The sequence below is a fragment of the Stigmatopora nigra genome, chromosome 8 (assembly GCF_051989575.1).
Source record: "Stigmatopora nigra isolate UIUO_SnigA chromosome 8, RoL_Snig_1.1, whole genome shotgun sequence".
In the NCBI taxonomy this organism is placed as follows: Eukaryota; Metazoa; Chordata; class Actinopteri; order Syngnathiformes; family Syngnathidae; genus Stigmatopora; species Stigmatopora nigra.
Genome location: NC_135515.1, coordinates 3,292,840 through 3,306,908, shown reverse-complemented (window position 1 = coordinate 3,306,908; position 14,069 = coordinate 3,292,840). Strand labels below are relative to the sequence as shown.

Genomic DNA, 14,069 nt, shown 5'->3' with positions numbered 1-14,069 from the left:
TTAGCCTTATAGAATGCAAAAATCTCCCAAAACACTTTTCCAACAACGCATACAATTTCTATATAATTCAAAGAGTTAACCCTTTATCCAAAATCCAACCAGTACCGATCACATCGTTATTGTCTGCTTTGTCCCAATTATTTGTTAAGTTATCTGCACTGGTTTCTGCAGGGCAAGCCAAAAGAAAACAAAGTGAAAACGCGCGGAATTTTGGCACCTCGAGATTTTTCCTTATGATTTGTGGAAGGGGCCACCCCGACACATTAACATACATCAATACACTGGCCAGTCAGTACCCCGAAAACCAGTACGTACCCCCACTTGCCCTCTCTACAAAGGCGGCGGATATTAGCATTTAGCGGCGCCAGTGCGCAGTATATGAATGGGAGACGCTTTTAGCTACATGCTAACTCGCATCCCCCAACATCGCCGTCTGCGCAATAACGCTTATTTTCGTCACGTTACGTTTACGATAACAAGCCCAAATCTTACACAAAGTGTCCGCGTGAAGAATAAAACTAACACGCCCCAGCTATAACGCCGGAATATTATCCCATTTTGTGGGTTACGTTTGGTTAGCCTTAGCTGGTTAGCCCGAGCTAGGCTACCAACACTATTCGTACGTGTATCGCTAGCTCGGGAGCCTTTGACATTCAAAACAAACCGCCAGCGGAGGCGGTTTAAACGCCCGAGCTTGCACGCTCCCACTCGGGTAGAGAAGTAGCAATTAGATAGAAGGTGGAAGACGCTAAAAGTAGCAATACAGGTAAACCTATGTCTGCCAGCGAGCAGAAAAATATGAGTTAATGTTGGAATACTCTTGGATGGAGGGGGGTATGCTTGGGAATTCGCTGGGAAAAAGGAGCCCCCGGTTTTGGGCGGGCCGTGCGGCAGTGTGGCGAGTCGACGCCGACCACCGTGCACGAAGCGGCGGTCCACGCGTTGCGTGGATAAATGCAGCTTTGTAGCAGTTATTGCGATTAATTGTGAAATTGCTACATTGTAACAAACTCACCCGAGACGATAGAGGTGCAGGCAGCGCGGGGTCTCCAGGACAGCCTCACACGGGCTGCTGCACAGGACCCGACTACAGGCAGGGAACTTAGTCGACTGCCGCTGTGCCTGATGGAAAGTCGACTTTAGCCACGTTCGTCATTTCCCACCAGCGAATTATTTTTTGTTTTGTTTTAGGTTTTGCTTTTAAATCTTCTATTTTAAAGGGCTGTCAATTTTCTATAATTTATAAAAAGATGCGCCAGTAAGGCAACACGGTGGGATAATGCAGTGTTTCCCAATCTTGATTATTGTACATATATACAAGTATTTTCTATTTTGGGGCATTTTGTTAGACATAACACCAAAGAATATGCTCTTCCAGGGTTTTACCAACAAAACAGCCCATCTGTGACCCACCATGTTGTTTTATGGGGGGTTAACCCCTTTGAGCCCAACATTTTGAAAATAATGTATTTACTGGGAAATGACAGTCGCTGTCATCCATCCCAGATAAAAGTGAATAACTAAACGTCTAGTGATGTCAATGGCAGCCAATTAGTTGCCATTAAATATGTTTATTGTTTCCATCTTTGAATCAAAACAAAAAATAGGGACCAAAATGTCTCTTTAAAATAATAAGAACAATAAAAGTCAAAACTAAATAGCATTTACACTGTACACTCTTGATAGAATTGACATTTTTTAATTGCAGACATGAAAATTGTTTTTCTAACTGTATTTACACAATAAATGAATGTATCAATGAATTAATAGGCTTTCATTCATTTATTTTCAACGCTGTTTGTCACGTTCAAGTTCATTGGGATGAAAATGCATTTTCCTAAATTATCACTGGTGTTTTTTTCTCGTTTTTCCCAACAGTCTTTGAACGCCCCAGACTGTCGTTTCCGATGTTAGCTATCACGTGACAAGTGAGCTGGTTTCTAGTGACAAATCGACGGCTCCCTGCATATGCTACAAGTTTGTTGACTTTTCGTCTTTTTGTCATCTTCTCTCTCTAAATCGAGAGACACGCTGCCAACATGGACAACAGCGGCAAAGAAAAGGAAGCCACGGCGTTGATGACCGAAGCTGAAAGGAAGTTAAAGTCGTCCCAGTCGTTTTTTGGGGCTCTTTTTGGGTGAGTTGCCACATTAGCTCCCGTAGCTAAAGGGCCAACTAACCGGAAAATGTAGCTAGCTGTCATGGCTAAAAACATCTGCTCATGAGGCTCTCTATTACTCTCGCTATCTGTCATACACTTTGTTGTTTACCATTTTATAGATTGACGTGTCATCTCAACGCTTCGAATACACAAGAACGCGAATGAGCTCCAATTAACATTAAAACGGTCAATAAACATATAAAGTGAACTAGAAAAATCCTTGTAGTTGACAGAGTATATTTCTTCAGGTTTACCACAAGCATCGTAAAAGATAAAATGCAATATTCATCACCCAAACCAAATAGCATGGCTACTGGATTTCGCCGCCTAGTGGAGAATTCTGGTTATTACTGACGTAAAAAATGTTGATCATTAATTTTGGCTAACAAAAACATTGTCAAACTTAGGAATTGCTTAAGACATAAGATAAATATTCATAAAATGAATAAATGATGAAAAATAGGCATTTTGAGTCATTTTATCACTCAATGTGAGATTTGAGAACTTGAACTTGAATTTTAGTAACTGTCTCCCACACAGAGGTTCCTCCAAACTGGAAGAAGCCTGCGACATGTACATAAGAGCCGCCAACATGTTCAAAATGGCCAAAAACTGGTGTGGTAAGATGACGTTTTTTCAACCTGAGACTATCAGCCACTCCCCTTTTTGTTTTCCATTTTAACTGGGAATTTTGTCTTTTTACAGCTGCGGGGAACGCCTTCTCTAAGGCGGCCCGGCTCCACCTGCAGATGCAAAGCAAACACGACGCGGCGACCAACTTCATCGATGCAGGGAATGCCTTCAAAAAAGCAGACCCGCAAGGTAAAAAATGCTTCCACCAATAGTCCAGTTTATAAAAGTGCACATATTTATTCCTTTTCTGGTTTTAACAGAGGCCATCAACTGTCTAATTCGAGCAATCGAAATATATACAGATATGGTGAGTTTGGATTTGGTTGACTATTTTTGTCTTGGAATGTGATTTTTTGTTGTTGTTTATTTACTCATTCTTGCCTTTTTTTTCAGGGTCGCTTCACCATTGCGGCTAAACATCACATGGGCATCGCTGAGGTCTATGAGACTGAGTTGGTGGACATTGACAAGGTGAAATATTTAAAAAATAAATAAAATAAAAATAGAAATAAATATTATAATAAAAAACTTGCAGGCCATCGCTCACTACGAACAAGCGGCAGATTATTACAAAGGCGAAGAATCCACCAGGTGACCCTTTCAGTACCATTACTCTTGTCTTGATCACCTCAATTTCATCATTCTCCCGACTGAACAACTCTTTCCTTGAAATTCCAGTTCGGCCAACAAGTGCCTCCTAAAGGTGGCCACCTATGCCGCCCAACTGGAGCAGTACCCCAAAGCCATCGAGATCTACGAGCAGGTCGGCTAACAAGCTAGCATCTAGCACCCGGAATTTTGACAAAAAAGCTTTAGCATGTAAGCTATATAATTTAAAAATGTGCTTTTTGCAGGTTGGCACTCACGCCATGGACAGCACGCTGCTCAAATACAGTGCCAAAGATCACTTCTTCAAAGCGGCATTGTGTCACTTTTGCGTGGACATGCTGAACGCTAAGGTGAGGGAGTGGGCGTGGCGGCTTTTTTGAACTATCCAAAAACTCGCTAACCCGTTTTCTCATCTCATTAGCTGGCCGTGCAGAAGTATGAAGAGATGTTTCCGGCATTTTCCGACTCGAGAGAGTGCAAATTGTTGAAGGTTGGTTCACAAAAACTTGTGGTGTCAAAGGTGCAGCCCGTGGGACAGAATTGGTCCGGCAAGGGGGTCTGATCCGGACGGCTTTTAATGTCTCTTAAACCCAAAATTATTTTTTGTCAATCAGAAACTTTTAGATGCCTACGAAGAACAAAATGTGGACGCCTACACCGACTCGGTAAGCAGACAATTACATTTTTTAATGAGACAAAATGTCGTCTTGAGGTCTAATTGTAAAATTTGAACAGGTTAAGGAGTTTGACACCATTTCGCGGCTGGATCAATGGCTCACCACAATGTTATTGCGCATCAAGAAGACCATACAGGAGGAGGAAAGCGACCTGCGTTGATTTCTTCGCGGGTTCGAACCTCGTGTGTTTGCCTTGACTCTCCTCCCTCTCTCCTTCCCGTTACATCTGCGGAATTTCGGATGAGGCCACATATTCCTTTTCAAATGGATTCGGACATCTATCAACAATGGCACTGAAACCAGCTAGTAAATCTTATTTGCCCTTCAAGGACCTGGTGTAATTATGTTCCACACGTCATCCACTTTTTCCCGCAATAGGAAGTTAAATCAAGTAACAACTATACAGGCAATGTTTTAAGTAACATTTTAACATTCCCCGCTATCGTGTGAGTGCAACCATAATTTAATCACTGTATAAAAAAGACAAATAAAGGTAAAATAAGAGAAACGCCTCAACTTTTGTACGTGTTTGACAGACGCAATATTGGAACTGTTTGCAAAGCAATACGACACCCAATGGCCTTCTATGGTACTGACTGAGGTATAAAAAACATTGATTCCTGTCGTGTTTTTCCTCAAATTGTTTTAAAATAAAGTACCGTCTTTTCTGTGCTGTCAGTTTTCACATTAAAATATGTAATTTGATTTGTTTCTAGTTGATAAACGTGTATGTATGGAAACACTTCAGAATGGGATTAAAAATAAAAATAATTCTTGTATCAGTAAACCAGTAGTACTCAAGTTTTCTTTCCTTTGCATTTTATTATTGTTTTTTTGTATTTTTCCTTATTTTAATGTTTTTTTAAATGCATTGTGATTACGTATCTGGTATGACGTCATCCACTGACGACGATGGATGTCAAATCAATTTAAACTGGAACTGCTGGTAATAAATAACGTGCCATGGACGTCCCTCGTCGTCAACGGCAGAAAATGAGTTAATTTGGAAAATAATATTAAAACCGATAGAACACTAGGAAGTTTTATAACTGCGTATTATTTTTTTTAGAGGAACTGCACGGTCCGTCTACCTTCATCAATGGCAACATAATTTCGCATCCACATTTATGACAACACAACCTCTTATTTTAATGAAATGAGCAAACTTCTCATTTTAGTCATTTCCTTCAAGAAATGTGAGTTTTATTTCCCGTGAACGACCAATAATTAACAGCAGGTGTTCATCATCGGTCACATTTTGCCACAGGCCTTCTCCGCCGCGCGCACTACTTTCTCTTTAATTATTCATCCGCTTCCGCCGAGGTGAGTTCACGCTATCTTCGCTATCTCCGTCCGAGAACGCATTTGTGTAAGTCGCAATTCACTAATTTTGATTAATTGTTCATTAAAGGTTTCTGAAATGTTAAATTTAGAGCTTCATTACGCATGACTGTTCGCATCTCTTTTCCTATTGTCCGAATGTAAGGAAGTTCTTCCTAATTTACTTTTTGTGTAACACTCGTGGTTTAACCGAGACCACAAAAACTGGTGCTAAACAAGCTAAAGTTGTTCAGTAACTCAGAAAAAAATGTTTACAGAGTACCGTGAAAAACTTTTAAAAAACTTAAGTAGTGTTTCTTGCTAGCTAACATTTACACACGGCAAATTTGGGTATAAAAGTAGGATGGGCAAACTACGGCCCGCGGGCCATTTACGGCCCACTATGCTTTTTAATCCGGCCCGCCAACGTTGTTCAATTTTTTTTTGATATTGGTTTGAATCAAATTTTTAGATGTTTATTTAAATGTATTATAAAATGTATTTTAATTTATTCCACTCCTGCGCACAGGTTGCCGGTCCACTTGGAAAAGATGAGCCACTCCTGATGCCCTCATGAGACTCACTCAGCGGTTCCTCACTTTGCTCCTCCTGTCCACAGTTTTTCTCCTCTGTCTCTACTCCGGCCTACACGAGAAAGCGGTCCCCCGAGCTGAAGACCTCCCCGAGCGCCCCGGCGCAGTCCGGGCCTCGGCGCGAACCCGGGCCCCGGCCTCGTCTGGCACCAACGTGTCTTTGACGTTCAGGGCCTCCATCCCGGAAAACGGAGCCTACTGGAACCGGCTTCTGCATTATGCGCTGAAAAGCGTGGCACGGGGCGAAGACCCGTCCGTCCGGGAACCGCCTTGGTCCAGTTGTAGGGAGACAGAACGGGAGGTGATGGAGCTTAATGTGCACAATTTGGCATCCTACCCGCTCCTGCTGCAAAACTTTCTGCGTGGGATGAAGTGCCGGTCGCCTCCCATTCTGCTGGATCAGCCCGACAAATGCCAAGGAAATGCTACTTTCTTGCTCTTTGCCATCAAATCTGCTCCAGCCAATTTTGAGCAGCGCCAGGTTTGTGGATTTTTTATTCTACTTTACATAATCCTCAATTTTCGTGGGATTGCTGCATATATTTTTTTGACATAGTCTACAAAAACTGGAAAAAAACTTATTTTTTTTGAAAATAACGAGTTTCTACTGGATTGTGCATTTTCTATTTAACCATGGCAGAATGTCTCCATTACTGAAATGATCAATTTTTGTACTTTATTTTACAGGCAGTACGTGACACTTGGGGACGAGAGCGCCTCCATGGCGCCGGACAGCACGTGAGGACCGTGTTCCTGCTGGGCACTGCCTCGTCGGACGACCCGGACCTCAGCGTGCTAGTCAGGTTAGCATTCTTAAATGCTCGCTCCTTCCGACTCGTGCCTTTTATTGTTATTTATTCTGGATTTAATACCAATGTCATGATTATTGCGACTATTGATTGTCATGTTTACAAAAAAAATCCTCCCTTTTTAAGGTTCGAAGCCGAGCACTACGGCGACATCGTCCAAGCGGACTTCCACGAGTCGCTCTTCAACCTGAGCCTAAAGATGAACGTATTCCTCCGGTGGACCCTGGACCGCTGCCCGCGAGCTGCCTTCATTTTCAACGGGGACGACGACGTCCTGGTCAACACTCCGGCTTTACTCAGCTATTTACGCTCCCTGGACCCTTCCAAAGCCAAGCACTTGTACGTCGGTCAAGTGATAAAAACAGCCAGGCCCCTCCGTGACCCCAAGAGTAAGTACTTCATCCCGGCGAGCTTCTACGAGGGCCACTACCCGGCCTACGCTGGCGGAGGAGGCTTCGTAGTCTCCGGGAAGTTGCTGCGACCGCTTTACTCCACCTGCCGGGTTATTCCTTTCTTCCCCATCGACGACGTCTACGTGGCCATGTGCTTCAGCGCTTTGGGGCTCGCGCCACAGGCGCATTATGGCTTCAAGACCTTCGACATCCCGGAGGTAGACCGGGAGAACTTGTGCGCCTACAAGAAGTTGATCTTAGTCCACCGTCGCTCCCCAAAGCAGCTTAAGAAGATCTGGAGGGGGATTCATAGTCCCCTTCTCACTTGTTGAAGCAAAGTACCATTTATGTGTGGCAGGGAGAAAGGAAACTATTAAAGAAATAATATTTCAGTTGATTTTTCAGGTGCCTTTTTGTTTGTTAGCATGACTAGGGAAATTCAAAAGACACTTCAATCAAAATTGCTGCCAAAAAGTAGAAGTTAGCTTGCTTGCTAGCAAAAGAAGAGTCAACTTGAGTCAATAAGAAGACAAATATACATGTTGGGTTTTGTTTGAAAGTAATGGTGTGTTTAATGCATGTTTTATTCTATTTTGAGTCTTTAACATTTGAGTTTGGTGTGTTGTTGGTTTTGAAGCAGTTTATTACGTTCCAAGTGGGACATTCTGTATAACTAAATAAGAAAATATTCATTTTTTTCCATTAAAATACAAAAGTATTTGTTTCCACCACTAGCTTAAATTGAATATAGTCTGTCCCTAATTAGCATCATTTAAACGTCATACTCAAACTCCACATAGACAAATATTTCCAATAGAATATGCTGTCTACGTTGTAACAAAAACATTCAAAAATCTATTTCATCGAAAATTAAAAGAGCAGTGGCCACATAATTCTTGTTGTTTAGTATTTTATTTTTCCATAAAACATGTCAGAAGCTTTCAGCATATTGTATCTGTACCAACGATTGAAGAAGTATCCATTTCATATAACCCGATTAAAAACCTTCCGCCTGGAAAAGGCGCGATATGACTTCCTCATTCAAACAGCATCCTTTCATTCTGCTTCCACTTGAATGACAAATGACAAACATTTGTGCTAATGCTAATGGTAAGGCACCGAGAGAAAGAGCATATATGAGAACACAATCTTCAATCAAACTGTTTTTTTGTGCATTATTAATTAACTGGGTATTCTCAAACGTCTCATCTTTGGAGCAAGCTAGGTCATGTTATTAGCATGTTAGCATGTGTAGCTAAATCATACTTCAGTTGAATTGACTGAACAGTCGATTATTGTGACCCAATCATTGAAAGTATTTTGAAGAAAAGGAGCACCATTTGTAATTAAGGTAATAAGTTAAAAACATTTAAAATTTTGTGAAATTGTACTTGGGGCCCAATTTTGAGGGGAAATACTAATAATGTATTCTGTTAAGGTCCCACCACAAAATATATGTATATATTTTTAAAACAATATATTTCTTTAGTTAAAACCGTCACAACAAAGAAACACTGCCTTCCAAAATTATACTTTTTGCGATTAAAATGTAATTAACATGAAGGGCAGCACTTAGTATGTTACTGTAACAGTCAGTTAAACAAATTTTAGCATTGATAGGTCTATGGCAATGAATATTTTGACAGTATGATTTTGTCAGGTACCAAAACATGATCATTTGTTTGAGAAGCCCCGGTTGCTCTAAATGTATTAATTAGTGAGAGTCTTTGACATAATGGTCGACGGGGTAGTGCTCCTTGTACTGCTGGACGTGCCTGCGCATCGCCTCGCGTTGCTTATCGAGCGCCGGCGTCATCTCCTCGTAGACGTCGGTGAAGAGCAGCTCCGGGTTGGGTTTCAGGCGCTTCTCGGCCCGCTCGAACACCTCCATGACGGTCTTGCGCGACTGCTTACGCCAGCCGCGCTCGTCGTCTTCGCTCCACCAGCCCCGTGTGGACATGTAGTGTCGGAGACGCGAGATGGGGTGGTCTTGCTTGTCCCAGTAGTTGACCTCGTCCACCGAGCGGTATGCCGAGCTGTCGTCGCTGGTGCTGTGGTGGCCAATTCTGAAAAAATATTCGGGAATTTGTTAACTTGACAAGAGTCTTGGTCCTAAAATTGAAAAAAATAGTTTGCATTTTTCACAAAACGTGAGGAAAATGACGCAAAAAATTCCCTTTTTTATCAGCAGATATGCCCTAACAATGTATTTTGAGCTAAAAATGTGATCGGGACATCCCTAATTTGCATATTGTCTATCTCCAGGTGTTGCAGCACAGGTGCCAACTCACCTGTACGTCATGGCTTCGATAAGAAACGGCTGGTTTTCGGCAACAGCCCGGCGGCGCGCTTCCTTTGTGGCGTTGTACACGGCGAAGACGTCATTGCCGTCGACGCGGATGGACAGCATGCCGTAGCCTGGCCCACGAGCCGCTGGAAAACATCACACGGTAATATTAATGTCTCTATTGTTAGTTAGTAAGCACATTAATGTACATATATGAAACAACGTATATAAAAACATGAAAAAAGTTCAGATTTCAGACTGATTTTGAATTGTGCAAGGTAATGTCACAGAATTTATTTTTTTAAAATATCTTTAATCGTAAAGAAATGGTTTACCGATGCCGTCGCCTCTGTATTGCTCGTTAGTGGGGGTGGAAATAGCGTAGCCGTTGTTGCGGCAGAAAAAAATGATGGGACACTCCAGCGTGGCCGAGAAGTTGAAGCCGGCATGGGCGTCGCCCTCGCTAGCCGCTCCCTCGCCGAAGTAGCAAATCACCGCCCGGTCGACGTTCTCTCGTTTGATGGCGTACGCGGCTCCCACGGCTGGGGTGGAGGAGGGACACCCGTCGGGTCACATGACCGGACTCGACCCACCGGGTGACGGCAAACTCACCTTGTGGAATTTGCGTGGCCAGCGGTGACGAAATGGTGACAAAATTGAGGTCTCGAGAGCCGTAGTGGACTGGCATCTGCCGCCCTTTGCCTAAGTCGTCGGCGTTAGCGTAGCATTGATTCATGAAGCTTTCCAGGGGGAAGCCGCGATACATTAAAACGCCTGTGGAGGGCGCATGAGAGGTCTTCAGTATACTTCTACTTAAAATGTGTATTTTTTTTTTTAAGTAGATAAACTTATACTGACCAGCTTCTCTGTATTGACCAAAGACAAAGTCCTTTTCATCAAGAGCTGCAGCACTTCCAATATGCGTCCCCTCTTCGCCATAGTTGGTCATGTAGAAAGAAATCCTCCCCTGTGATAGATGTCATTTGAAAAATTAGCACTAACTCAACCCCCAATCGCACAGAAAGTACCTGTCTCTGGGATTCATAAAGAATCCGATCCATTGTATTCAGTAGCGTCATCTTCTGGTAGAAATTCAGAACCGTTTCTTTGGAGAGCTGAAAGGAATTTAGGTTTTTTTTGTTATTTTGGGGAGGAGATTAGTAGCTATACTTGAGCATCTACCTGAGGGTCTTGAGAAGGGTTGATGATGTTGCCTTGGCGGTCCATGACCCGGTATACTGGGATACCAGAGATCACGTTGGGCTCGATGAACTCCAGCTGGTCGACAAATTCTGCTGAAGCGCCGGGAAATTGTGGTTTCTCCAGCGTGGAGTCGAATGGCTGCTGTCTTTGCGCTGCCTGAACATAAAGTACAGTGTAAATGCTTGGCATATTTTTGGGGAGGAAATTATTCTGGGTTTATAGTGTTAATGCAACAAATGACTACATTCGGAAAGGACTTGGAAGGCCGCAATTTAGTGTCTAGGACTAGGTTATAACACAAAACGGTTGGTGACTTTAAATTCACAAAAGTGTGCATCTGTCTATTAGTATTTTGAATTTTGTTCTTATGATTTTAAGTTATTTCCATAGTTCAGTATACAAATTGAAAGAAAGAAAGTGGTCTCGTGTCAAATGTTGTTGCCGTGACATCATTTTCGGACGCTCCCACTCTTCCACCAATCACAACTTTTTTTGTTACACTACCCTTAGCTAACGAACTCCCTAACAGCCAAGTATCGCGATACCTGTTCCCACTATTAATGCGCAACACACTATCGCGAGATTTATATACGTCAGCTTTCACGAAGGGTATATCATTGAGGAAAACCTTATTTAAACAACTTAATTTACTTATTTTTAAATTAAACTCATGGTCACAGTATACATTTTAAAAATAATGCTTATAGTTGTATGTTTTGATTTTAAATGTCCCTTCCGGGTTGCAAAATTGTCTGCATGATTATATGGGGGGATGGGAAGGGAGACATCGATGCTAACGCGACCTTCGGGGTTGAAAAAGTAATACAAATGTGCACTTACATTGAGTCTAAAAGATCTTTGTTGCGGTAGCCTCGATGTCTTCAGTGCCGCCGCCGCACGGCCAGCGTGGAAACACGTCCTATACATTTTGTTCATGAGGCTAATGCTGCCGACCACAGCTGCCATTAAATCTTCAGCGCTCAATTTATCAATCAATAAGTTGTCACCGGCAGTAGCACGTGCTTGAAAATTAATATTAGTAATTCGATCACCAAACTAGATCAGTCACTTTTCAAAGCGCAAAGGCACAGCCATAAATCCGGGGAGAAAAACAAAGCTCGACACAGTTTTAAGAGCGTAACGGAAACCAAATGAGGCTTCAAAATAAGACTGACTTTTTAATTGTTTTTCTTTCTCGGAATGTATTGTTTTACAATTTTAGCACGTTTATTGAATGAATTGCGGATATAAAGTGTTTTCCTACTGTCCTTTAAAGGTTTTAAGTTTTTGGTAGATTTTTTATCACAACTCGGCGCTATTTTATTAACCGGATTTACTTACATTTCCCACTGCAGGATAATTGGATGCTGTGACGTCATTATCTCGCGACTAACACGATGGAGGACTGCGGTGCAACTACAGTTTCTCTAAGAGAGTTTGGATGCGAACAAAATTTACTTTCTCGTCCTGATGGGTCGGCCTCTTTCGTACAAGGTAACTTCCAAATGAATTGTTTGAATAATTGGGAATTTTAGAAAAATGTGTCCCTTTCTGTGATATGAATTAAACAGGGTTGTTTACATCACATGTGGTAGAGGGGACCCATCTTTTCTCTAAAATGAAATGTTTTCACATTTAATTCAGAGCAACTTTGTCATATTATCTGACAAAATCCAACAAAATATTTTCTTTCTTAATCAAGATACATTTTTGAAGGAATTATGTGTGGTCTTTTTATTTTTATTTACAAAATTATTTGTGTTAGGGAACACCAGTGTGCTTGCTGCAGTGTACGGACCAGCTGAAGTGAAAATCAGCAAGGAGATTTATGACCGGGCGACGGTAGAAGTGATAATACAACCCAAAGTTGGAGTGTCAAGTAAGTCATGATCTAAATTCAAATACTATAATAACATCAAAGCTGCCTTTTACTCCGTTAATTGGTGGGATAGTCTGCAAAATGTGTATTTCATGGCTATAATTAAGACGATTGTAACTAAAGGGAATGAATATTCTTATTTTTTGCTTGTAGCTGTAAAGGAGCGATCTCATGAACAGTGTGTACGGGAAAGCTGTGAAGCCTCTCTACTGCTGTCTCTCCATCCTCGCTCGTCCCTCACTGTTGTCTTGCAGGAGCTCCATAATGACGGCGCTGTATCCTTTCGGACTTTTTCTATCTCAAATCGTACTGCGTTGACTGCAGAGAGTCTTTTGCTTCTTGACTTTTGGTCAAGCTCTTGTCCTGTCATCTGAATGCTGCCTGCATGGCCATGATGGACGCCGGCTTGCCCATGAGTCGCCTGTTCTGCGCTGTCACCTGCGCCATCCAAGCGGATGGAACAATCATCACGGACCCGACTGCTGCTCAAGAAGCGGTAAGTTGAGTTTTTTTGAGTGTGTTATATCATTTGGGAGTCCAAATTTTAATAAGTGTCATTAATCATGGCATTTTTTTTTATATACTAATTGTCACCAATCTTGGAGTACATTTTCCTCAATTTTGGGAATCAAAATGACATTTTCTGAGTCTTACCCAAACATTTTTGGGGTAAAATAACATTAGAGTCAAAACTTTGCATCAAAATCAGTCAATAATTTTAACGTTTTTCATCACTGATTTTTTTGGAGTGAAAATTTGTCACTGGCAACAAAAATATCTGATAGTCAATAATTAACTCTGAATGTTTGTTCTGCTTTGTTAGGAGAGTCGAGCACTGATGACTTTCGCCATTGACAGCAAAGAGCGTCAAGTGATGATGACCACAACTAAGGGTTCGTTTTCAGGGAAAGAGGTTAGTTAAATGATACTTGCATTTTTTTAGGGCCTTTGAATATGATAGACGTTCAATCCAGTTGGACCAGCTAAGTCATAGATCGAAAAAATAGACCGTGACGAGGCCCAGCATCGTTCATAGCCGACGATGAGTTCATAGAAAGCCAATCAGGGCTTAAAAAAAGGGTCATGAAAATGGTATGTGTTGATACAGATGCAGCAGTGCATCGCCATCAGTCAAACAGCGTCCGAGAAGATCTTTGCTTTCCACAGAGAGTCACTCGCCCGGCGCTACTCCAAAACCGTCTGATCTTTTTTTTTTCTCCTGTAACTCGCCGCACAAGGACAGATTTTTATAATAAAATATTCAACAGCCACTTTAGGCCTCCTCTGCTTCATTTCACTTCTAGGCCATTTCACTTTGTTTGTGTAGTCTGTCTTGTGCTTTGAGCAGACTGCAAGAGTTACATTGGAATGGCGCAAGTGAAAAGAAAGAACTCACGAGGTAAGGGTTTTGATTAAAAAAATTGGTGTCAAACATACAGCTCGTGGGTGGCGAGGGGGTCCGATTCGGATCAACACTTAGTAGCTTATTCATATTGTACCTAAAAC

At 42.0% G+C, this 14,069-nt stretch overlaps 4 protein-coding genes across 6 annotated transcripts; 3 read left to right on the top strand and 1 right to left on the bottom strand.

Annotated features, from left to right (window-relative positions):
* The first annotated feature begins 1,901 nt into the window (after positions 1-1,901).
* On the top strand, positions 1,902-4,867 carry napab (N-ethylmaleimide-sensitive factor attachment protein, alpha b). Its single transcript, XM_077722451.1, has 11 exons — positions 1,902-2,137; positions 2,702-2,781; positions 2,867-2,983; positions 3,055-3,101; positions 3,188-3,265; positions 3,330-3,385; positions 3,473-3,557; positions 3,649-3,753; positions 3,825-3,893; positions 4,018-4,068; positions 4,139-4,867. Exons 1-11 carry the CDS (start codon positions 2,040-2,042, stop codon positions 4,238-4,240), a joined length of 888 nt encoding a protein of 295 aa, XP_077578577.1. The 5' UTR covers positions 1,902-2,039; the 3' UTR covers positions 4,241-4,867.
* A 275-nt stretch (positions 4,868-5,142) lies between these two features.
* Positions 5,143-7,586, top strand: b3gnt2l (UDP-GlcNAc:betaGal beta-1,3-N-acetylglucosaminyltransferase 2, like). 3 transcript variants are annotated; one of them, XM_077721970.1, is made up of 4 exons: positions 5,143-5,403; positions 5,930-6,474; positions 6,681-6,796; positions 6,929-7,586. In XM_077721970.1, exons 2-4 carry the CDS (start codon positions 5,974-5,976, stop codon positions 7,524-7,526), a joined length of 1,215 nt encoding a protein of 404 aa, XP_077578096.1. In that variant the 5' UTR covers positions 5,143-5,403; positions 5,930-5,973; the 3' UTR covers positions 7,527-7,586. The 3 variants fall into 3 exon arrangements, with proteins under 3 accessions (XP_077578096.1, XP_077578095.1, XP_077578097.1); XM_077721969.1 differs by having other exon boundaries at positions 5,144-5,449; XM_077721971.1 differs by lacking the exon at positions 5,143-5,403 and adding an exon at positions 5,461-5,561.
* A 501-nt stretch (positions 7,587-8,087) lies between these two features.
* bckdha (branched chain keto acid dehydrogenase E1 subunit alpha) lies at positions 8,088-11,836 on the bottom strand. The gene is made up of 8 exons (XM_077721968.1): positions 11,525-11,836; positions 10,664-10,840; positions 10,510-10,596; positions 10,340-10,448; positions 10,094-10,255; positions 9,817-10,023; positions 9,486-9,627; positions 8,088-9,260 (listed from the first exon to the last, which is right to left on the bottom strand). The coding sequence occupies exons 1-8, from the start codon at positions 11,648-11,650 to the stop codon at positions 8,909-8,911; spliced, it is 1,362 nt and encodes a 453-aa protein (XP_077578094.1). The 5' UTR covers positions 11,651-11,836; the 3' UTR covers positions 8,088-8,908.
* A 203-nt stretch (positions 11,837-12,039) lies between these two features.
* exosc5 (exosome component 5) lies at positions 12,040-13,834 on the top strand. Its single transcript, XM_077721973.1, has 6 exons — positions 12,040-12,178; positions 12,450-12,563; positions 12,717-12,838; positions 12,919-13,059; positions 13,387-13,476; positions 13,672-13,834. The coding sequence occupies exons 1-6, from the start codon at positions 12,082-12,084 to the stop codon at positions 13,765-13,767; spliced, it is 660 nt and encodes a 219-aa protein (XP_077578099.1). The 5' UTR covers positions 12,040-12,081; the 3' UTR covers positions 13,768-13,834.
* The last annotated feature ends 235 nt before the right edge of the window (positions 13,835-14,069 follow it).